This window comes from Lepisma saccharinum, chromosome 8 (assembly GCF_977018435.1).
Source record: "Lepisma saccharinum chromosome 8, izLepSacc3.1, whole genome shotgun sequence".
Taxonomy (NCBI): Eukaryota; Metazoa; Arthropoda; class Insecta; order Zygentoma; family Lepismatidae; genus Lepisma; species Lepisma saccharinum.
This window is the reverse complement of record NC_139236.1, coordinates 81,991,178-82,017,116: the sequence shown is the minus strand read 5'-3', so window position 1 is coordinate 82,017,116 and position 25,939 is coordinate 81,991,178. Positions and strand designations below refer to the sequence as shown.

At 37.2% G+C, this 25,939-nt stretch overlaps 1 protein-coding gene across 9 annotated transcripts in view; it reads left to right on the top strand.

Annotated features, from left to right (window-relative positions):
* LOC145991588 (uncharacterized) overlaps positions 1 to 25,939 on the top strand; it is a 63,055-nt gene that overhangs the window by 34,929 nt on the left and 2,187 nt on the right. For all 9 annotated transcript variants that reach the window (XM_083127647.1, XM_083127646.1, XM_083127642.1 and 6 more), the window contains 5 exons: positions 1,391 to 1,447; positions 4,993 to 5,181; positions 6,659 to 6,724; positions 7,368 to 7,427; positions 8,466 to 8,510. In XM_083127647.1, the coding sequence (XP_082983773.1) occupies positions 1,391 to 1,447; positions 4,993 to 5,181; positions 6,659 to 6,724; positions 7,368 to 7,427; positions 8,466 to 8,510 (417 nt within the window). The remainder of the gene's footprint in view (positions 1 to 1,390; positions 1,448 to 4,992; positions 5,182 to 6,658; positions 6,725 to 7,367; positions 7,428 to 8,465; positions 8,511 to 25,939) is intronic.

Below are 25,939 nucleotides of genomic sequence, written 5' to 3'. Positions count from 1 at the left end.
GAAATGGCTCAACGAACACATATTGATGATGTAATGAGGGGAAGGATACTTGGGCGGCTAGAGGCGGACCAAAGACAGCAGGTCGTGTCACAGGTGCTCCATGTGCCACTAAGTGTCATCTCACGATTATGGCAAGGATTCCAACAGACTGGAAACGTGTCTCGGCGCTACAGCAGTGGACGTCCACAATGTACAACACCACGAGAAGACAGGTATCTGACCGTAAGTGCCCGGAGACACAGACGGAGTACTGCCGGAGGCCTTGCTAGAGACCTTGCAGTTGCCACTGGAACAGTTGTTTCCAGACACACTGTGTACAGACGACTCAACAGGCACGGTTTATTCGCCCAGAGGCCTGCAATTTGCATTCCACTGTCACAAGGTCACAGAGTAGCCCGTAACAACTGGTGTAGAGAACACAGGACATGGACAATGGAAGAATGGTCTCAGGTACTCTTCACTGACGAGTCCAGGTATAGTCTCAACACTGATTCTCGTCGTGTAACCATCTGGCGTGAACCAGGAAACAGATACCGACCCCGTAACATCGTCGAAAGGGACCAGTATGGAGGTGGTGGTGTCATGGTGTGGGGTGGCATTATTCTGGGTTCACGTACACCCTTGCTTATCTTCGACAGAGGTACTGTAACAGGTCAGGTGTACCGGGATGTTATTCTGCAAGATTACTTTCGTCTTTTCAGAGGTGCAGTCGGTCATACGTTCCTCCTGATGTATGACAAGGCCAGGCCACACAGAGCTGCTATTGTGGAGGAGTACCTTCAAACAGAAGACATCATACGAATGGAGTGGCCTGCCTATTCCCCCGACCTCAACCCAATCAAACATGCTTGGGATGCTCTAGGCCGACGTGTCGCCGCACGTCTTCCACCTCCTGGGACTCTTCAGGAGCTCCGACAGGCACATGTGCATGAATGGGAGGCCATACCCCAGCAGCTGCTCGACAACCTCCTCCAGAGTATGCCAAGCCGTTGTACTGCATGTGTCAATGTGCAGGGGCATCACATTCCATACTGAAACCTGTGCACATGCTCAAAGAACTGTGGAACAACAATTTACAACCTCCCTTGCTTTGTATCATATGTGCGCTCTTTGGTTTTTCTCACGTTTTCTGCAATAAACAGGGTTAAACAGGGTATGTGGATGTCTTTCTTGTGTGTTCAACATGTGTCTGTGCTCCCACAACTAGTTTGTTTCAGTGCTGTATCGTGGGGCACCAAAACCTCTATTATCCTTAATTTATGACCATGAGTGTATAATGCACAATATTATTTATGTGGATAATTCTGTTAATCTGTTGCACAAAATACTGTAAAGAGAGAAGTTTAAGTATCGCATTTCAGTTTGAATTAATATTTGTATCTATTCTTAGATCCCAAGGCTCTTTTACTAGATGATCCTCCAGATTACACCGTTGTGGATTTCGGAGGTAAGTCAATTGTCGTTCCATAAAAAGTTGTTCCGTAAATTGAACTTCTTCATCTACGCCAGGCTTGCAGTACAGTATCAATAACAACATTTGTCCTATTGCACTAGAATGGAAATAAATAAATTTGGATATCCATCAGACGTAACCTACATTTTCTGTAATGAGAACAATGAAATGTATCCATTTTTATGGAGAAGGCAAGTGAATTTTCGTATTTTCGTTCATATGAAGGAAGAGTATGTTTCTCGAAACTAACATGCATATACACAGTGGTCATACAAAACTAGTCGCAAAGAACGTTAGTAGTTTGTTCACGATTTTAGATTGTAGTGCAGATTTATATGAATTCCCTCCACTCACCCCAATATTTTTTCTGATATTATTAATTTTCTTTATTTTTACACACTACATTTTGCCTCTCGAAGTCTTCATCCCATTTTAATGTGGTGAGGATTCGAGCAGAAGGCCTCTGGGTCATTTAACCAAAGAACGAATAGAATATACTATGCTCCTAGTATATAGAATTGACTCAGTCATAGGTTCCACGTTTCACTCACAATCAGGGTAAAAATAGAAAAGAAATGTATCACATGAAGGCATTATAAATTTTTAACATTGTAGTCAAAAGATTTCGTGTCAAATTCCCGGTGAAGCAGAGCACCTTTCGCTTTTTACCATAAACAGTTTGAGAAAGTTTGCTGAAACATAATGTATTAAATTAAAATACATACAAAGTGATAGCAAAGGGAAAAGGCACGGCATGACACGACTCGACGCAACACGACGAGATACAAAGCGACACGACGAGTCAAGACGAGTTGTGTTATTCATACAAGAATAAGAGGGCAAAGGAGGTGTCGACTACTTTAATTCCATCCACGGTAGTGTTTCATGACAAGATAACGTTACAAATTGCTAACAACAATAAAGTTGGGAAGGGTGTTACACGACAGTGTGCTCGAGGTAACGGGGAAGGAGGTCAGGGAGCCAATTATTCCTGGCAACAAAAGTTAATTTTCATTACAACCAGGGATGTTTCTATTCCCTTACCGTTTTGGCACTTAATATGTAAATATAATTTACTTTTGGTATTTTGTTTGTACAAAAACTAATTATGTTGTATGAAAACTTCACTAACAAATACGTGAAAACATGACATTTCAGTAAAGCCATTGTAGCTTTGGATACACTTTTTTGTGTGAGGAAATGTGTAATCAATTGCGTAGCTTTTTCTCACATTGTATTTCTAGTTATTTTTCATTATGTTAATTTATCTCCTCTCAAAAGAGAGTAGATTTCCTTGTAAATATATTTCCCGTTTACACATGAATCCACCAGAAGATGAACCCCTGCAAAAAAGGAAAATTTTTCATTCGCAAACACATTGTCAGTCGAGCAATAAATATGAAACTGGCCTGAAGATTGCTTTTCTTGTACAATGTACGATACATTTTGTAATCAAGCTCCAATTTTAACCTTGACCGCAGCTTCAAACCTAACCTATATATATAATATAGGCTGTCAAACAATTCAGTGATGAGTCACATGCAGGTGATGCACTGAAGAAAGGATTCGCATGTCCCCCTGTATGTCCGGTGTGCGGCGGTTCATAAGATCCCATGTTAAACGTTCCCCGAGTAGGTTTGCAACAAATATGACTCGTAGCGTCGCGTCGGATTCGGTGTGAGGTTGGCCTTAGTTATCATATTAACAGAACACCATTATCACTACGTAACTAACTAACTAACTAACTCTCTAGTCTTCTTAAACCCGAAGGTTCATAGCTGCAGCAACACAGGCCTTCCATCTTTCCCTATCTTGAGCAAGATCTATATACTCTTTTCCATCTCTACCGATTTCCTTTAGGTCCATCTCAACGTTGTCCCTCCATCTTCGTATTGGCCTTCCTACAGGTCTCTTACCATCAGGTTTCCCAACAGGAATCCTGTAAGCTCCTCTTTCCTTTCCCATTCGTGCCACGTGGCCTGCCCACCTAAGTCTTCTTGATTTAATTATTCTAATAATATCTGGACATGAATACAAATTATGTAGTTCTAAATTATGTAACCTTCTCCACTCACCTGTCTCCTCATCCCTTTTAGGTCCAAAGATTTTCCTAAGGATCTTATTTTCAAATACTCTCAATTTATGTTCCTCTTTCAATGTAAGGGACCAAGTTTCGCATCCATATAATACTACAGGCAAAATTACTGTTTTGTATATTTTAACTTTTAGTTTTTTAGATATTAAACGAGAAGACAAAAGTTTATGAAGAGAGAAGGAACATGCATTTCCTGAATTAAGCCTACTTTTTATTTCCTCTTTAATATAATTTTCATTTGTTAATATTACTCCTAAGTATTTGAATTTGGAAACTGGTTCAAACGAGTTGTTATCAATAATTAGATTTGGATTATTACCTAACACTTGGTTTCGGCCTGTAAGCATATATTTAGTTTTCTCTTTGTTAACTTCCAAACCTATCTCTATCTCTTAAGCAGTTTTGAAAAATATTTTAGCATTATTCTTAATTGTATTTATATCATCCCCTAATAAGTCTACATCATGTGCATATGCTAACAACTGAGTCACACCATTTAATTTTAGTCCTTCTTTAGTTTCTTTTACCTTCCTAACAGCATATTCTAAGGCAAAATTAAAGAGCAATGGAGATAATGCATCTCCTTGTTTTAACCCATCATGAATTGTAAATTTGTCAGACATATTAATACCCACACGAATTTTTCTTTCCGTTTCACTCGTGCATATTTTTATCATATTAACAAGCTTCTTAGGTATTCCAAACTCTACTAATATATTATATAATTTATATCTTTTGACCGAATCATATGCTTTTTTGAAATCAATGAATAGCTGATGGACATTTTGATTATATTCCCACTTTTTTCAAGTGTCTGTCTGATGTGAAAAATCTGATCTGTAGTTGATCTGTTACGTTTAAATCCACATTGATAATCACCTATAATTTCATTAGCATATGGGGTTAGTCTTGTTAAAAGAATGTTAGACAATATTTTGTACGTTGTTGAGAGTAGAGAAATTCCACGGTAATTATTGCAGTTCATTTTATCACCTTTTTTAAACACAGGAACAATTATGGATTCTTTCCACTGTTGAGGGATTTCTTCTTTATTCCATATTAAACAAATTAATTTATGAATTTGACATATTAATGAATTTCCACCATATTTAATTAACTCAGCTGGTATTAAATCAATGCCAGGTGCTTTGTTATTCTTTAGCCTTTTAATAGCATCTTTAACTTCAGTCAAGTTAGGTTCTGGAACTAAAGGTTCTGCTGTGTGGACTTCATTTACTTCTGATTTATCTCCTACATGGACATTTAAAAGGTCATTAAAGTAGTTCTTCCATCTATTTAGAATATCGCTTGGGTCAGCTAGAAAATCACCGTCTTTATCTTTTATCAAGTTTACTTTAGGTTGCCACCCCTTTCTAAACTCATTTACACCTTTATATAAATCTCTGATATTTATCACTACCTTTAATTATATTTTATTTTCCAGATCAGTGCGACCCTGGCATGAAATTCCTTCCCTGTGGGAAACAATGCGAACCCAAAAGCTGCGATGACGTCACAAAAGGGAAAAACAAGTGTATCCAGGTCTGCATCCCGACATGCTTCTGTGACACAGACGACCACGTGTTGAAAGAGCCGGACGGTGGACCGTGCGTGCATATATCTGCATGCCCCAGTTAGTATTACATTCCGTTCATATACTATAACATTTTGGTTACTGGCCTACAATTGAAAGTGGGATTGGAATCAATATGCGTCTCCACCTGGTATCGTACCCGGATCCCTTAATTACAAGGCGACGACGTTACCACTACTTCATGGGGGAGGCTCACCAAACATAAATAATGATTCTCATTCAATTAAGCAACTGAGTGAACATATAATCGCTGTATATTTTATAAAGGAAGATGCTCTAAATTTACCAGAAAGTAAATGTATAATTTTAGGTATGACGAATCTCAAATTAGAGCCATTATGATACAACTAGAAGAATGAGTGGACATTCAACCACTGAGAGACCAAGAAGGTTCAGATGGGCCTGGGCCTAACAAAACATAGTTTGGAGGTAATCAGCGAAAACTATCTGTACCCTGCATCTCTTGCTGCAAAATAAATATATATTGCCATTTCTCAGAAAAAGATGCCAGGTTCAAATATATTGTCTTGATCACCTCCAAACAATATTTTCTGATTTATGCCCTTCTTCCAGCTAACCTTTCAATTGTGGAAAGTATCGAAAAGTCTAACAGCACATTATTTTCACACAGAATCATTAGTTATTTAAAAAGTAAATATTCAAAGCAGCTACTACTTCTAATAGTATCGTAGTGTTGACGAGACAATAGTGTTTACACAAAAATTAAAGTAGTTGTTGCACTTCGAAAAGAGAGCGAAATATAATTTAATGTTAAAGTGACAGCAATTTTCTGAATAACGTTGTTTATTTAAAAAAAACATTTTTGAACTTTGTGAATAATAGTACTTATACAACAATTGCTTCACAGAAACAACACACAGAATGGCGATTTTGAAAAACAAAGATGTGCAAACATTCTTCCATATAAAGACGATACTTTAAAAATATAGTTTCCCTTTCAACATGAAATACGTAGTGCACGCAGTTTCTACAACAGTACGAAGTGAACTATCTTTATGATGCAATATATATATATATATATATATATATATATATATATATATATATATATATATATATATATGTATATATATAAATAGTTAATGGTATTAGCCACCTACACTGTCGACGATTTGGTTCCAAAATTAGGGGGGAGCGGGCAAGGTGCCAAAACTTTAAGTCAAGAAGAGTTTACTCTTTCTTGGTACATAAGATTTAGCATAGTGCGGAGAAAAAGTTGCAAAAAGTGTAGGGACTGACCCCCCACGACCCCCACCCATCGCCCCTTACATCTTCAACTCACAACTTATTCCCAAAAGTACTATTTCTAAAGGAAAAAAATACGAGGTGAAATGTGGTCCACCTAGATTACATCGCCAGACAAAGCTTCTCTCCACTTGTAAAAACTAAATTTACGGGATATATAATTGTGAAAACTAAATTTACAGGATATATAAATGTTTTGCTGCATGGATTCTAGCAGAGCGAACATTAATATATAATATTTACTTTTTAGAATCAACTGGAACGACAGAATCCTACGCTGCATCTCCTGGTATAGCCGAAAACCTAGGAGTCCTTGGTGAGTCCTCTAATATATTTTAATTAAAAATTAATAATTAAAATAAATTTATCCAGATAAAACAATGTGATGAGTGCCGAGGTATGTTGGTACAGCCATGGACACTTTTGGGTTCTGTGGGATAGCTACAACCCAGAAGTGTTGCTGGCTGTATAGTCCAGCTGCAAAATAACCAAATGAATGCACTGCATTCGTCTCTATAGCTCGATGCCACGTCAATGTACACTATAATGAGACTGTCGAAATCAACTACAGTAACGCTGAACCTTTAACATCATGAAGCTTATGTATATGGTATTCCAAGTTTTCTTGTTGATAGTTAACTTGTTATTTACACTAACTACCATCCTACATTTTATATTAAGTTTGTCTGAGAGTGCATACACACAAAATTATTATTTATTACTGGCAATATATAAGAAGCCGAGGACACGAGTGCATGGACATCAAGACCTAGAACATTCAAAACCATATTACTTTACATTTCCCTTCGCTTAAATGTACAAATTTTAACATCAGATTTTAAGTTCATATGACTATGAGTTAAGTACGTTCTTATTTTGACCTTTCTTAGTAAGTGTTTAGTGTAATTCAAATATCATAGTGTGACAAATTGACCGACATCTAAATTTCATTTCAAAAGATGAAGATGGAGATAACGAGATAGACTTGGAGCCTCTTGCAGAAGCGGCAGGTTTAATTGGTAAGTGTTTGAATTATTCTCTAACTCCATCTACTTAAATAAGTTTAACACTTACCTAACAGTAACCTCTCTATGTCTCTCTTCTCTTTGGAGATAATTTCAGTTGTATACATACATTAATGTCACACTGTAAAATTTATATTAATTTTCATTAAATAAATATATTTCCCTTAATTTATTTACGAAAATTATGTACAACTTAAAATTAAAATATGGAAGTTTATTGTTTCTTAAATGTACTTGAAGTAAAATATGTCTTTTCAACAAATGGTTAACATCGTGTTCAAAATTCGAACAAGCATTCAAAACAAACTTATAAATCGCACGTAATTACAATGTTCACGTAATTCAATGTGTTTTCTGTAGTTATCGGAAACTACTAACTTGTATGAAAACGCACCAGTTACGAGGTAGTGCAAAATGAAATCTTAAAAGTCCAACAAAAACCACAGGTCAAACTGTATACAGCTCACATTTACATGAGGTATCATCAACTGTTATTTACAAAAAATACCTCATGCCTGACGTTATTTGAGGGATCTAATCTCGCGTAGCTTCATGGTCATGTATGGGCACCAGTGTATAATTTGGAATTTCATAATGAGTTGGGTATACACATTTGTGGCTGATGTTACAAACTTTTGCATTTGTGCTGGCACCTGGAATGCTTGATGCGAACTAATTCACACACTTATCACACTCTGTTTATGAAAATTATCCACGGTTTGGGGAACTATCCGGAAGCAACTGAGCTTTATATTAGGGCACGCAAGAAAAAGTTCCTAGAGCCTATTTGCTTCCTCGGTGTGAAGGTGAGTATTATAACGCAGTTCCTCGAAACAACCAGTCTGACAACGCTCATACACACACTTCTTTGTAATTTTATTTCGAAGCTATTTCGGGGAATTGATTATGATACTTCCCCTCTCTCCACAAGCCTTTGGTAATGTTGTTAGCGAATTCCACAATGTGGGTAAACATTGTTTTCAACATATAGACTTGTCATCAACTAACAAACTCTTCATCTCACTTTCATAGCTCAAACAGCACCTTCAGTTCTACCATGGACACCTGCAAATCGTGGTAAGTACTGAAAACCTATTCGATATAGAAATTCATATCAGCATACAATTGATGTATTTTGTGTTCAATTTATCCCATGCTCTATGAAAAATATTACAGATTTCCCTTAAATTATCAAATAATTGAAAATGCAACGAAAATATCATTACATGTTACCGCTAAATTGATGTATATAAGATATCTTATTTCGATTCTCATTCTGAAAGTGTCAGCACAATTTGTGTAATGTTCTGCTCTAGGGAGTTTAGACCCCATGCCCATACTAAACTGCGCAAATGGCACTCATGGACATTTTTGGGTTTTAACTGCTTAACAGGCTATTGACTGGATTGGTACAACCTGGAAATGTCCGTAACTGTACATTTTCCTCACAGATCAAACACCTATTCTCCATTTAGAAATGATAGATAGCGTCGTTGACTTGCAATAAAGGTTTACCGGGTTCGATACGCTGTGGACACACATAGTACTTCGGATCCCATTTTAAACTGTAGGTACAGTCCCGCTTAGCCTTACTGTGCATAAATTGGACTTAAAACACCAATTCAATCAACCAGTCAATTAGAAATGGTACCGGGGCAATCCTAACTCGGGAATATGGTTTAGTCGGGTTGGAAAGCAAGAAAAAATGGAAGAATATTTCACTTCCGGCGGAGAACGTGCCCTTTGGAGGGCGGATACTACATTAATTTCCGAGCCCAAAACGCCCCAGACCCCAACTTTTTAAGCCCTCGTTTGTCTGTAATGGCGTCTTCAAAATGGCGGCCATGATAAGGACTCTACTCCTGTTCATTGCAATTATTTATTATTCATGACGTCTTATTTCCACCTAATTTGCAGTTTATAACTATATTATGATAATAAGAAATTAAGAAGACCCACTTTATCAAATATTATTAGTTATGGCGTTCAATATGGCCGCGAAAAGTCTAAAAATAACCCTTTCAGCTATGTGATCATGTTTGGGATAAAACCTTATGTTTTGGAGGTTCCAGAAATCAACGGTGACGTCAAAAGTAGATTCAGACTAAGCCCACGAAATAATATAAGTTCAATTTTTTATAATCTGTATATATACAGGGTGTTTCAAAAGTCTGACACCAAAGGACAAACTGCGTTATTAGCGTAGGTGGCGAAAAATGGAAGGAGGGGAAAGTTGTTGGAAACATAAGGTTTTAAATATAATGTGCTTGAATTTTCAACGTAGCATGCACCGTTGAGGCTGTACGCTGGTACGAGCCTCAATGAGAACTGACATTGCCTTGTTGCCATATGCGTTGTCCTTAAAGGGAGCATTTACGTTATGGCAACACCACAATGTACTCGGTAAAGTGATAATGATGGCGCAAAATTAAAGGCAAAGTAAGAAGTGCATGTGTGTGTGTGTGTGTGTGTGTGTGTGTGTGTGTGTGTGTGTGTGTGTGAGTACAGAAACACAAACACACATGAGTAGTGGGATTGATACTATTATAAACTCACTTATAGCGTAGAAATGAAGAGGTTATTTGATTGAACAGCCCGATTTGCCTACACTTAAAACAATGTCAAGAGGGGCATATGCCCCAATTCTTCAAGTGTGATATGCTTTTAATCCCAAGAATTCTGAATTCTAGTGTAGAAAAGAAGAAGCCTCAACAGCCCGATTTGCCTACACTTAAAACAATGTCAAGAGGGGCAATGCCCCAATTCTTCAAGTGTGATATGCTTTTAATCCCAATAATTCTGAATTCTAGTGTAGAAAAGAAGAAGCCTCAACAGACAGATTTGCCTACACTTAAAACTATGCCAAGTTCCCATATGATCTTATTGTTTACAGTGTGTTTTTCTGTCAAAATCCCAGGAATCTTGAATTCTAGTGTAGAAATGATGAGCCCCCCCTCAGATTGATTCCGCCATGTGTACAAAGACTGAATCTCTCAGTTTGTTGTCTATAAGCTTGTCAAAAATATGCCCTTCTTGATATTGTTTTGACAAGCTTAAAACTAAACCAAAAATGCTTATTTTCTCATGCTCTACAACTTCCCGATCAATACAATAGGACAAGAGCAGGGTGTTTCATGTTCTTTCTAATCTTTGATCAATCCCATGTCCCGGCCAGCAATAAATTATGCACGCCTGGGAGATTATATCTGCTGGCATGCATGAAATATAATCTACACTGTGCCCTTTCAGGGAAAATTGCATGCCATCCATCATGTCATTAACTCAAAGAGAAATTCTTAGTAAAGAGAATATTGGCCTCTTGCATGTTGTCATGCAAGCCTGAATTGTGATTCAGGTTTTGTCTTATTGTGATAATATATACCCAGTGTGTAACTTACAGAATATTCATTGCATATTTCTGTATTTGAGCTTTCCTGCAAAAAGCAGAAGTGCTGTAAGAGCTTTCCTGCAAAAAGCAGAAGTGCTGTAAGAGCTTTCCTGCAAAAAGCAGAAGTGCTGTAAGAGCTTTCCTGCAAAAAGCAGAAGTGCTGTATTTGAGCTTTCCTGCAAAAAGCAGAAGTGCTGTATTTGAGCTTTCCTGCAAAGAGCAGAAGTGCTGTATTTGAGCTTTCCTGCAAAAAGTAGAAGTGCTGTAAGAGCTTTCCTGCAAAAAGCAGAAGTGCTGTATTTGAGCTTTCCTGCAAAAAGCAGAAGTGCTGTCTTTGAGCTTTCCTGCAAAAAGCAGAAGTGCTGTAAGAGCTTTCCTGCAAAAAGCAGAAGTGCTGTATTTGAGCTTTCCTGCATAAAGCAGAAGTGTTGTAGACATAGTTCCATGGCTTATATGTTTTATAATTAAGAGGCCCCCAGGTTTCAAACCTGATAGAGTGTGTGGGCCTCCCTGACGGCAAAATGCTGGTATTATTGCCTTGTACTCAAGAGGCTTCTGTGTTTGAGTCGGCCCTCTAGAATTGCTCTGTGACTCTCTCATTTCTTACATCATAAACATATGATTTTTCACCTATGAGAATAACACTACATATGGTGTCATCGGGGAGTGTATCGTGGAATTCACAGATAATTTTAATGTTTGTCCTGTCATTAACCACAACTTGTTTTCTTTTTGAAGTGTTGATGACAAACATGGGTCTCTGTGCTTTGAATTCATCTGGTGTGTAATACATGTCAGTATTGCCAGTAGTGACCCTTTTGTATGCTGTAAATGCTTCATATAATTTGAGGAAATCATCCTTGGACATGTCTAAATTATAATTTTCTCTAGGAAATACCTCATTTCTGCCATTTTTAAGATAAATATTCTTGATGTTGCAGTTATCAAATTTACTTGAATTTTTTTCCTGATTATTGTGTCTTCCAGTCTGAAACAATACTACCACAAAATCTGGCATGTCATATTGCATACTGGAGAATGAATTTGTAGCATCAAACTCATAATAGGTGCCAGATGCAGGCTTCTGTACACATTGATATGTATAAAATTGTAGAGGAATCTGTGGATTTTTTAGAATATCTGCTTTGTATTTAAGAGCATAACTGGCCTCATATTCAACAACCGGGATTCTTAGCTCCATAGTCTGAATAAGGCAGTTGCCTTCATAAGGTAGGGTATTAGGCAGAGCTTCCCCTGTAGAGTTTAATGTACTGTACCTCATCAAAGTATTGTTATCATTGGCAGCTCTTCTAAATGTAACCACCCTTCCACATAATATCTTTGTAATCTGAGAAGAATCCTGGCAACAGGCGCATGGGGAACAGCACTGTGTGGCTTTTGGATAATATTTTATCTCCAGCCTCAAATCCACCTATTTTGTAGTAAGAAGCCTCGGTTTTGGATAATTTTAGTGTGGCCAAAGCTGTGGAGGTAATACCCGGATAATCCACTCTGTTTATAACAACACCATGTTTTCTGATCTCAATTTCAGAGAACAGATGTGGCACAAAATTATCCACCAATCTTATATTTGAATTTGCTGGATAATCTGTACCATCGAGCTTTACAACATCAAATTTGATGTATAGATCTGCTCTGTGGGGGTGTATAAAGCCATCCCCTACATCAAGATCAACCTCAATCTCTGTGTTGGGTTGATTTAAATTTGCAAATGTCCTCCTGTTTGGGGGGAATGATTGTAGCTCATAACTCTCAATATTTTCCATTTTTTTTGTATGTATTTTTATTTAAATATTAATTTCTATGATTGCAGTTGTTGTGGCTCTAGCAAAATCAACTAATTCTTCTTTTTCATTAGTGACCATCAATTCAATATAATCTATTATATTATGACACACAGGAAAATATAATGTTGGTGATGGATTGTAGATGATTGGCTCCATAAATTCAGAATTAGGTTTGTTTGTGAGTGCCTATGCCTATGCCTATGCCATTTGATTTGGTGATCATACCCTCGGCCACATTACAGTGAATATTCAGAGTCTCTATGGCTAAGAATTTAGGTATATTAATAGCAGTGTGTTTGATGGCTGGTTCAAGTTTTGTGTTGTTCTCAAATCCTAACAGCTCTTCTATAGTACCCAGATCCACTGTTTCTGTAGCAGATACAATCTCTACTCTGTGAGTGACAGAATTTTGACTTAACACTATACCTCTGGGTAATTGAGCATTTAGAGTGGATAGATTATATTGCCCTGGAGTGATGACAATTTTTTGATCCCCTACTGCAATTGTGTTGTTGTGGTGTGTAATATTAGGGATCAAGTACATGCCATAAAATGCTCTGAGAGCTATTGTTTTGGATACACTATGTCATCATGTAATTTGAGTTTCAATATTGAATTTTGGCTGGTGAGATGGAATACCCCCTTGATGTTTCAGATACTACAAGGCTTTTTGAAAATCTTCAATTGATGGTTTATTTATTTGAGACATATATCTAAGAACAGATAAACACAAATGTCCACAATTAACATCTTTGAAGTTTTGAACACGGGCATTATTGTAATAAAGATTAGCTGATTTTAGATATTTTACTAAATTTTCAGGTGGAACACCTCCAAATGAATCAAACACAAATGCCTCATTTTTTAAATATTTAAGATAGCAAATCCAGTGAGTGCCCTGATTTTTGTACTTATCCAAATTAACAATGCCACACTCTTTGTTGAGTGTTTGCTCTGGCAAAGAATCAGACATGTACACACCTCTAAAATGTTTGATGCCCAGTGGCTTGATTAAAGCTTCAATATCTTGGTTTGTAAGCGGCTCTTGTTTTTTTTAAACTTATTCATGGCTCTCTTAACACCTTTGCCTTGTTTCTCCATGGCTAAGTTGTGGCGCCTCTGCTCATCTAATTCTGCCTTATTCTTCTTGGCATCTATTACTGTTTTTGCTATAGCAGCTGATCCCCCAGCCAAGCTCCCAACAGCCCCGAGAGCAGCTAAGATGGCAGGGATAGTAAATATAAATCCCCCCACATGTGATTTTTTTCTTGATTGCTGTAATTTTTTTAATTGGGGGGGTACTAAGCAACAATTTCATACCATCGCCCTTGGCAATACAAGAATTTTTTTTCTTGCGCTGCTTTTTAGTTAAAAGGCTGTCAATAGTTTTAAGAGATTTAAGACCTGCATAAGGTATCTGATACATAACACCCTTGGCCTTCATCCTAGGTTTATTATATACATATTCACAACCCCCACCCCAGTTTTTGTTTGGTGTTCATAGCTATGGTGGTCCCCAATGCTGCTATTTTTTCACTTAAAGAAGCATCTTTGCTTACAAATCTACCAAATGCAGCCTCTTCTAATTTCTTGTCTGCAACATGTCTCTTGTCAAGATCAGAATGTGTGTTGTATGCTATGTCATGGTCTCTACAAGCAGCATCTATCGGATTAACACCAGGGTCCCCTCTGTTTAATCTATGATCTAGTTTTGTGCCTGGACCACAATACTGATAGCCTGGAATGTGTAGTTCAAATGGCAGCTTGTTTATAATGTCATTAACCAGCCCCCGACCCTCAGAAATATTCCAAAATTTAGGTGGTAGAGTATTAATAATTTTTATAAGATATCCAATCCCCTTAGTGTCATTCACTATAAAATTAGACAATTTGGTGCTTATCATGTCCATAATTCCAACCTTTTCATTGTAAAAATTGTGGTTGCCAGTATTTTCCTCCCCAGCTATTACCAGCAACATATCTACAAGTTTCCTGACATCATCAACCCACATAAATTCTTTAGGCAGGGTGTTGTATTGTTTGATTCCACTACCTGTCTTGATTTGTGACCATATGGGCTTGATTAAATTGTTGTATTTTGCTCCACTGCTAGACTTGACTCTTTTTTGTGTGGGATCATTGTTCTGGTATAGAACATCTGATTTTATTAATATTTCTTTGTAATACTATAATCTTAATCTCTATAGCTGCCAGGTCTCTTCCTAGTCATCAGTTCCCACAATCCAGGTGTGCCGGGATATTTAACAAAACCACCTTTTTCTCCAAGATGAGATTCTGAATATACAATGAGATCATCTCCCATAAATGTTACTCTGAAATTGCCAATTCTATGTATGATGCTACCATCACGCTCTGTGTCAGCATATAAACCAAAGACCTCATCTTTGTTGTCTTTAGGTGTGCTTAAATATTTTTGAGCAAGAAGACCCAATTCAATAGGATCCTGAGTAGTTTCAATTCTTCGAGGACCAACAGGACTAGGTGTATGAATACTGGAAAGTGGGGTGAATGGATAATCTAATATGTTCCTTGCAGCTACAGGTACAAGCTCTGTGATCAAATTTTGATTTTGCTCTGTAACAGTTTTGATATTTTTACCTAATTCACCAATAGCATCAATAATAGACTGTTCTGTGCGCTTGTGTTGTTCATGAAAACCTCGGTTCTCTGATTTCCATCCCTTAAATCTTTTTACAAGATAATCTCTTAATTTAAGATCATCAATGATTGGCCTTTTCATGGTTATTTATTTATGTTTCAATGTCTAGAAAATTGTTGATTTTATTTCTATATTTATCACTATTGGGTTTTCTTGTCATATCAATTGTGACAAACCCATAACTGTCCTGGTTCCAGCACCTGCTGCAAATCTTGGAAAAATCATTGTAGCTCAGGTCCCCACCTACATATTCATCATGTATGTGTTTGAGGTTGGTATGGTCTTGATGAAACACACATATAAAATTGCTGTTGTCTCGGATCAGCTGCTTCGGTATTTTAGAAAAAAGTCTGTGCCAGGTAGAAGCAATCAATGTTTTTGTGCCGGCCCTGTGTAAAGAAATTTCTAACCTTGTTTTGATTATCCAGTATAATGTCATCAAACACAACAACAGAATTATCGAGACATTAATGGAGTGGCATAACATCTGGTTCAAAAGTGGCTATATCCAGTCCATCATATAGCTTCATCAGCTGTTGATATTTTAATTGTTCCAAGCTCTTAGAGAAGACATACAATTGCCTGTTTTTCCAGTCTAACCAGTTGGGTGCCAATTAAAAATTATCAACCATTAGTGTAGTTTTACCACAAGCCGATGGCCCAACAATAAGACACCTAATATTATCAGGCAGCAACTTGCCATTTCTCTTATTCTGCTGTTCAGGTTCTGGCAGCCTCTTTATAAAATCCCAGGTGTTCATATTATCATTTTGTCTGCATCGATCCATCTGTGTTCTGGGAGTCCTAGCCATTTGACAAATAACTTGTTGCCTTTTCTGCGGATGATTTTTTCTATGAGATATGTGTCAGGCTGTTTAGTTTTGCTGAGCTCTTCTTCATAAAACCTGCCTTTGAGAATTTCTCCTCGGTGATCTTTTATTATATATGTGTTAAGGGTCCCAGGTTTAACTTGAACCACTGTAAATAATTCAGTGCTCCAGTTTCTTGTAAAACCTCTTTTGAATAAGTGCTTATATTTACTGATTCTTACTTGATCACCAATCTTGTATTTAGCTTTTCTTGTTGTTGGCTGGTATCTAGGATAATAAACAGTGCTGATCAATTTTTGCTCATCAGATGAAGTTACCTCAGAGGGTTTCATGTTGATTGTGGAATGGACCGAGTTGTTATATTTATGTAGAAGTTCTGGAAGAATATTAATCCATTTATAATTACCCTGCAGTGTAAATTGTTTATACATATGATTTTTTAGGGTTTTGTTGAATCTCTCTACAATTGAGGCCTTGAGATCACTGTAACTCGAGTAATGTTGTATTGACTGGCTTTTAATAAATTGTTGGAACACAGAATTATAAAATTCTTTGCCATTATCTGTTTGCAAATAGCGCGGGGATCTTCCACTCTGATTGATGATTGTCCTGAAGGCTTCTGTAACACATTTTCCAGTCTTGGATATGAGTGGCATAGCCCAGGCAAATTTTGAAAATGTGTCTATTACAGTGAGTAGATACTTGTAGCCCTTGTTGATTTTGTCTAAGTTTTTCAGCTGTCCACTTGCCATCTCAATCAAGTCGCTCTGCCATAAATCATCTATGCCTTTTGTGACTACTGGCAGTCTCTTATAATTATGTCTGGCTTGTCTGTGTAATTCATCAACAATAATTTGTCTAGACATAATATGAAAACAAGAATATTGCAACTATGGGGTGTTCAGCAGCTGATACTACAGGATTTTCTAAATATAATTTGTCTCCTATTTGTATTTTAAATTCCAGAGAGCCATCATCTTCAGCATAAGATATCTCTAATGTATTGGGGGTCTGTAAAATCCTCTAACTCTACACTGGTGATTTTTGGTTTGTTGTCAGCATTTGTTATTGATAAGGTAGGGTAGTGGTGTGCCTGTGGTTGTAGCCAATATTTGATCTTGATTGGTCTAAGTGTGCCCCCAACAAAAAACTGGTAATAAAATTGTGCAGGGGACAGCATATATATATTTTGCCACCTGGTGTAAATGGTGAATCATATTCTTTGTTGGGGATACTGTACAATTCAAGAATTACTGTATGTTTAGGATTCTCGATTATGCCTGTTATTTCTTTTTCTGCTGTAAGCAATCTACTTGTTACAGATTCAAGATGCTCATTGATAGTCCTAACAACATCATCATGGCCTGGCTTGATCTTTATGTCCACAACAAGTTTCTTGTATTGTTGCACAATCTCTTGTAGCTGGGTGGCAAAAACAGACAGAGCATTTGCTTGATTGGATTCCATGGTCCCTAGCTGTTGCTTGATATTGGCTACAATTTGCTGCAAATTTTCAACAACCGCCAATTTTGAATTTTGAGCTGTAAGATTATGGGCTTGTCTTCTGATATCCTCAAACAGGGCATGCAGTTCATTAATATGTTGATTAGTTGGAAGAGTGGCCACTGTCTGAGTAAGTTGTTTGATCTCTGTTTGGATATTCTTGATATCTTCTGATTTCAATATGCGATTCACTGCCCTCTTTATATTTTTAAGTTCCTGTGATGTAGGCAGATTTGATACAGTATTTTGCAAAGATTCAAGTGCCAATTTTACATCATTTAATTCAGAAGCATCAACCACACCACGCATAGCATCTTGAAGCAGGGCTATATCTGCCTGAGAGGGTGTTGATTGTTGTAAAATTTCAAGCTTTGTTTGGATATCATCAATCAAGTGATGAAAATGAGATAGCTCAGATTCAGTGTTGAGGTTTTCAAGTTTTGTGATCTGTTGCTGGACACTGACAAGAGTATCTACAATCCCAGGCAATCGGGATTCTAGAGTTTCTTGTACATTTGTCAAATCACTTTGCACTGCTGCTATTGTACCCTCAAGATGGGTTATGGTACTTTGAATTTTTCCAAAATCTTCATATGTTTCAAGTTGCAGCTTAATGTTTGCAACACTCCGAGTTATTGCACTCAAAGCATCAGAAGATGGCAAGTTGTTCATAAAATTTTCAAGTGTCTCATTTTTTTCTTTAACCTCGGCTATGGCATTGTTCAGAGGGTCCAGATTAGGTATCTCCAGTGATTGAATCTGTTCTTTTAGAGTGGAAATCACTAGATCAAAATCTTCTTGTGATTTTATGCTTTTGACAATTGTTTGGAGCTGTGTCTGGACATTATTTATCTGCTCTTCCAATTGTTGTTTCAATTGCTCAGAGTTGGTGGCCTGGGTCTTAAATTTGGCTTGAAGAGCTGCTACAGCTTCTTCTAAACTTTGAAAATTATCCAATGTGGCCAAGTCAGTATATTTCTGAAGCAATAATTTAAGTTCTGAGTCAATTTTAAGAAGAGGGTCCATGCATTGTGATTGTAAATTTGTAATTTCTAATTGAAGACTGGCATTGAGTGTGGTTTGTAGAGCTTGTAAATCACTTCTTAATTTCTTGACTCTGACATCAAGCATCAAAATCTCATCACTGTGATCTTCATGCCTTGTATGGCCAAAAATATCATTAGGCATTTTGTTTTAGTGGTTATTTATTATAGAGTATCTGATTCTTAATTCTATAAAAAAAGGTATAAGCTTATCATAGGATCCCGGGACTTCAATATATAAGCAGTCACCAGCAGAAACAGTATAAACAGTGCCAGAAATCATGTTTGAGTGCTTAATTCTGTAAATATTTCTCCCTACTGAAATTTTGACATCACCCTGAGGAGTTGTAATAAATTGTAATTGACCACCTACAGGTAATTGGTAATGATTTAAATTATTGTTAAATATGTACAATGTTTTACCTGTTTCATCATCAACATCTGTAAGTATGCTGTTGAGATGAATAATTAACAAAGCACTTAGTTTAGATATTATATCAGAAGAGGGTGCTGGTGTTGGCAGGTCCATAATAGCCTGTTTTTTGAACCCAAATAAGTTCATAGGCATGTTTATTTATTTCAAATCATGCTCTGTAATTGGGCATTGATTGCCATTTTTCAAATCACAATGACCCCATGGTAGAGTATGTATGCCACATGACAAAATGCATCTCTTATCATCATGTGGGTCCAGAGCCACTTTTCTTACAATATTTGAAGTCAATAAGTGATCTATACTCTGAATTCTGCATTCTGATGTTCTGATTGTGCTACATGATTTGAGACAATTTTCATAATCTTTAAATTCAAGCTCTTTGTCAACAGTTACTCTGCCAATGCCCTTGGCCTTTTTGACAACAGCACCACTACATGTTTCAAAGCTGTACATCTTGGCCCTTAACCCAGCAAATGCCACAATAACATCACCAAGTGTCTCATCTTTTAACTTGCCAGGCACCTTTTTGTTGTGGGGTTGAATCCTTGAATGTTCACTGGTATCAAAATATTCAAGCAATGCAGGCTGTGTTATATCTTTATAAACATCTTCTGTCTGAATATCAAGAATAAAACTATCTGTATCCATGTACATCAGTTTTACACGATCCTTATAAAAAGGCTTCAACACATTATAATACAATTTTAACATATGTAATTTGGACAATTCCAATATCACAGCCCCTACATAAATAGGCTTACCAAACTTAATCTTTGTTTTTTTCATGTTGAAGAGTGCCATATTTTCATCATAAATTCTTCTATAATTGAAATTAGGCTTTGCAATCAATTTTTGCTCAGGCTGGGGTCAGTAATTATTTTAACATCAGTATGTTTTCTGACATTTTCTATGGCTTTGCCATACACTGAATTTACCATCAATTTAAACAAAGATTTATCAAATTGGCTTATTGCAGATGTTCGAAGCTCTGTGTTTGTATCAATATATGGCTTCAACCATTTGAGTGCCTGAACCTCAAAACTTTGCCAATTTTGGTCACTTGAACTCCATGATTCATTAGGAACTGGAGGTTTTTGTAATATATGACATAACCCTGTTTTGGCTCCAGTGTCATCATCAATTTCTTCTGTTTAGAGCCAGGTGAACACTCAACCTCAGGAATTGGGGGCAGATCAGAAAATTTGTTGTGTAAATTATCTGGAATTGTCAGATCAACCTCTAAGAATAGGCCATAGTTACTGTCATCAAAATCCTTAAGATCTTCAATATTGAAATCTTCAACCCACTCAAGCCCTGCATATGGCAGTTTATCCATCATAGCGTAACCATACAAGCTATTGGCATCTACATACAGTATATAATTTGATGGCAGTGCTGGATCATAATCAGGAATATATTTGTTATTTGCTCTGCCATATCTCTGAGAGCATTGCACCATGCCTCCTCTTATACATTGCTCCATAAACAGATACATGTCCTGATCCTGGATCAGATCCAATTGCATTTTAGTGTTTAAAAACATTGCAGCCCATGCTAGGCCTGGGGCACTGTAGAAATACATTGGATCCAGTTTATAATTTTGCATGGAAGATTTTCTGAATGCCTGAAGTATATCAGCTAAGAGAGTGACATCAAGTTTTAAATATGCATTGTGATAATCACCAAATATCTGGCATTTTAAATTGTTCCACATCAACTGGGCATGGTGATAATCTTCATCAGTGATTCAAGATGCTCTGATTTTGCTGTAAAACTCTTGTTGTGGTGGCAGAGAATACTCATCAAATTTAGAAAAATCTGTAACATAGTCATATGGATATACACCCTTCTGCCTAATTAATTTCAGGTCCTGATTTGGAAACATGGCACATGTGATTTTGAATTGATCATCAGATAATTGAGTGGCCAGTGTAGCCAGGCTAGCAGACAGAATTCTGTATGAATCAAGAAATCTTAAGTGAATAGGAACACCATTAACTTTAATTATTTTGCTAATAGCAATATATTTCTCATCATTTTCTGCTAAAATATTTAAATTCTGCTTGTCAAACCCCTCGTACCTGATCAAATGATGAAAATCATAATTGGATGCACCATGGCAAAATATAGGGACAAATTTTGGTCTCTGGATCTTAATATTACAACTATTACACAGAGCCATTAAGAATTTACCATCTGTATGAGAATGGTGTTTCACCTTGATATTTGTATCTGAAAATTCAGAATCACATACCGGGCATTTTTCTGCATTGTTGAAATCTTCAATCTGTTTCTCTGTTAAAGGCAACATGGGTTTTGATTTTAATAAGACATTAGATGCTATGTCACGGCACTCATTTTCTATTCTATGTGCAAATTCTTTGATGGCATCTGGTCCCATGTGTAAATATTCTTTACTAACAACACCATCCTGTACAATCACATAATAAAAACTAGAAGGTTCATGTAATTGATATGATGTAATTGAAGATTCCTCAGGGTCTGGGCTACAGAATGCAAGAGGTTTGAGATTTGATTCAAAATCACAGACTATATACGCTGGGTGTTCCAACAAGGCTTCAAACTTTTTGAATTTGACATTTTCACTTGAATTAGGCATCACCATATGAACAGGTTTATGGTTGCCACAGTATTTCAGATGCTAAATTAACTTGTTTTTAGCAATTTCTGCATTTTTTTCACGAACCCTATTCACCATTTTTTGACCATCAAATACAGTCAAACATCTTCTGCACAACTTGAATATTGTATTGGATTTGCCTTGTTGTTTTCTGACTAAAGCTTCAAGACTGTGTATCAGAGTGTAATGATATGTGCCTTCCCCTTCAATTAAGAGCAGATCAATCGGAACAGCAGAATCATCATCAAGTGTACTGATTCTGAGAGGTGCTATCAAGCAATTGCCACGACCAGTGGAACAAATAAATACATTAATAGATAATTGTTTGCCATTGATATCCCTGGCCTTTTTTTCAAATTTATCAATATTCTGAACAGACATTGGATATTCTAAGCCCTTCATTGCATCATCAAAATTGTGTTCATATTGTTTATAATAACTTATTCTCTCAGGATTCCTTAAAACTGGAAACAAATCAGCTAAAATACACCACAAAAAGCATTTCTCATCATTATTTTCAATATTGACCACGGCTCTTTTGTTTTTAATATTGTCAGGTAATGGCAGATATGTAGATCCTTGTAATGGGCTGAATTCAGAAATATTAACATATAACTTGTGTGGAGATCCGCATAGGCTCCATCCAGACTCTTTTGCTGCAAATTCAGAGTATTTAATATTCAATTGATCTATCAAACTACTTATTATTTTGTCTGAATTTGTATTTGAATATACAGGTACAGTTTCTGTTATGTGGGGCTGTGTAAATTTTGTGCCATTTGGTTTCTTATATTGTGTAAACAATTTGAGGGACAGCTTATAAGAGCCATTTTGTGCATTTAGAATTGCCTGCACATCAGGATTTACACTGTTCAAAAAATTCTTAATACCACATTTTTGCTCTGATACAAACCGGTAATCCCTAAGTTGGCCATTAAAACTGCTATGGATAGGTAGTGCATAGCGTGGCTGCTTTGCTGCTCTAGCATTAACAGGTGCTTCATGCTTCCTTTTCAGACCAGATGTAGATGGTTGTGAGGGCAATGTTGATGACTGTACATAAGAATTACACTTGTGCCATTTGTAATATGCCTTGCTTAATATTTTATGGCATCTTGGACACATTTTTGTGGCCTTTCTGCATTTCTTAGAGTCACAAATATGCCGGTGCCTAGACCAATTAGAACTAGATATATTTTTATTACACTGATTGCAATATTTTTGTTTTGGCATTTTTATTGTTTATTTATATAAAATTTCTTGGTCCAAAAAAACAGAACTATGCCAAAACAATTATAACAGCAGTTAGTGTCTGAGCTGGTGCTTTTATACCCAGACAACAGCAATAACTAGGCTCTGGTAATCCCCAATATAAAATAATTTTGCTCTATTATGCTGTTGTACAACACACTTTACCAGGTTTCAGATCTGGGAGCTATCAGTTGTATATCAACTAGCAGTAATTATTCTCAAAATCTCACGTGTAGAGATATTATTTTGCCACATGTATTTCAATCTTGCACATTTTATCAGGACTCAAACCCGAGCCTCTTGTTTACAAGACAACAATATTAACACTTTGCAATCAGGTGAGGCTTCACATTTTATCAGGACTCAAACCCAGAAGCCTCTTGATTACAAGGCAATAAAAACCATGGGGCTATGCACCACACTCTACTGGGTCTCAGAACCCAGGAGCTATGAGCTTTATATCAATGTACACATGGCTGAATCAATCTGAGGGGGGGGCTCATCATTTCTACACTAGAATTCAAGTTTCCTGGGATTTTGACAGAAAAACACACTGTAAACAATAAGATCATATGGGAACTTGGCATAGTTTTAAGTGTAGGCAAATCTGTCTGTTGAGGCTTCTTCTTTTCTACACTAGAATTCAGAATTCTTGGGATTAAAAGCATATCACACTTGAAGAATTGGGGCATTGCCCCTCTTGACATTGTTTTAAGTGTAGGCAAATTGGGCTGTTGAGGCTTCTTCTTTTCTACACTAGAATTCAGAATTCTTGGGATTAAAAGCATATCACACTTGAAGAATTGGGGCATATGCCCCTCTTGACATTGTTTTAAGTGTAGGCAAATCGGGCTGTTCAATCAAATAAAAAGGTAAAGATAAAGGTAAAGTGTTCCCCTGTGCATAGCACCACGCCATGAAGGCGTATAGGGGGTGTGGGGGTAACGCCCCACACTTTCTTGATCCGGTCGTGAGTGGGGGTGATGTGATCAGCATCACGCCCCTGACCGCCTTTACCCCCCAGGGTTTCCCGCAGGTACCCATGTTATTCGACGCTGGGTGTGCGCCGGGGCCGCTTCCACCGTTAGAAAAGTTCCCGGATTTGAACCGGCCGGGGATCGAACCCGGGACCTTTAGCATGGTAGTCAGACGCGTTACCGACTGAGCCACCGCGGCTACATTGTTCAATCAAATAACCTCTTCATTTCTACGCTATAAGTGAGTTTATAATAGTATCAATCCCACTACTCACATGCACAAGCACACAACTACAAAACCTGTAATTGTGACTAACGTTTCCTGAAATGGAGGTTGTTCATTAGGGTATAATGATATGAACAAAGGGTAAAATTTTCCCTTCTAATCAGGGTAGATCACCACTAAAATATATTTGCGCTCATGCGTCCATGCGTGCCACTGAGCCTTTGACTGCGTGCCAGATGCGTCTGGAGGAGAAGCAGCGTGATGACGGATGATAGCAACCCGTAACACACAAATCATTACATGTTTTAATATTTTTCTTCTGCTGGTTTTGGTTCACTGCTTCCTTCCTTTCGAGGAACGTTACCAGATGTCTTTCCTTATTCATTGAGACACACAACTACTCGAAATGGCGAACCTAGGGCACCGAAAACGAAGTCTTGGCGACCCCTTACCCTGCTAATCGTCATTATTGTTGGCATTTCCGGTATGTGCCAACAGAAGATGTCTGAGCGCAAATATATTTTAGTGGTGATCTACCCTGATTAGAAGGGAAAAATTAAGATCGGTTTCGTTTCGAAATTTTATCCTTTTGTTCATATCATTATACCCTAATGAACAACATCTATTTCAGAAAACGTTAGTCCCAATTACAGGTTTTGTAGTTGTGTGCTTGTGCGTATGTGTGCGTGTGTGTCTGCGTTTCTGTACTCACACACACACATGCACTTCTTACTTTGCCTTTAATTTTGCGCCATCATTATAACTTTTTCGAGTACATTACGGTGTTGCCATAACGTAAATGCTCCCTTTATGGACGACGCATGTGGCAACAAGGCAATGTCAGTTCTCATTGAGGCTCGTACTGTACCAGCGTAGAACCTCAACGGTGCATGCTACGATGAAAATTCAAGCCCATTATATTGAAAACCTCATATTTCCAACAACTTTCCCCTCTTTCCATTTTTCACCACCTACACTAATAACGCAGTATGTCCTTTGGTGTCAGACTTTTGAAACACCCTGTATATATACAGATTATAAAAAATTGAACTAATATTATTTTATTATTTCGTGGGCTTAGTCTGACATGTTTGACGTCACCGTTGATTTCTGGAACCTCCAAAACATAAGGTTTTATCCCAAACATGATCACATAGCTGAAAGGGTTATTTTTAGACTTTTCGCGGTCATAGTGACCGCCATGACTAATAATATTTGATAAAGTGGGTCTTCTTAATTTCTCATTATCATAATACAGTTATAAACTGCAAATTAGGTGGAAATAAGATGTCATGAATGATAAATAACTGCAATGAACAGGAATAGAATCTTTGCTATGACTGCCATTTTGAAGACGCCATTACAGAGAAACGAGGGCTTAAAAACTTGGGGTCTGGGGCGTTTTAGTCTCTGGAATTAAAGTAGTATCCGCCCCCCAAAGGGCACGTTCTCCGCCGGAAGTGAAATATTTTCCGATGTTCCGACACCACTATTTACCCCTATCTCCTAGACATCTCCACACACAAAAAATTGTGATCACTTCGTTGTTAATTTGATTGATTAAGTTGGTTTATTTTACTTCGTTTTTCTGCCAATTTTGGATAATCGCAAAGATGAGGATGAGTGATATAATGACATTGATGCAAAAACACAAAGAATGCGTATCTCCCAGGCCGGGATTCGAACCTGGGACCCCAGGCGTTGAAGCGTGGTGTGATAACCA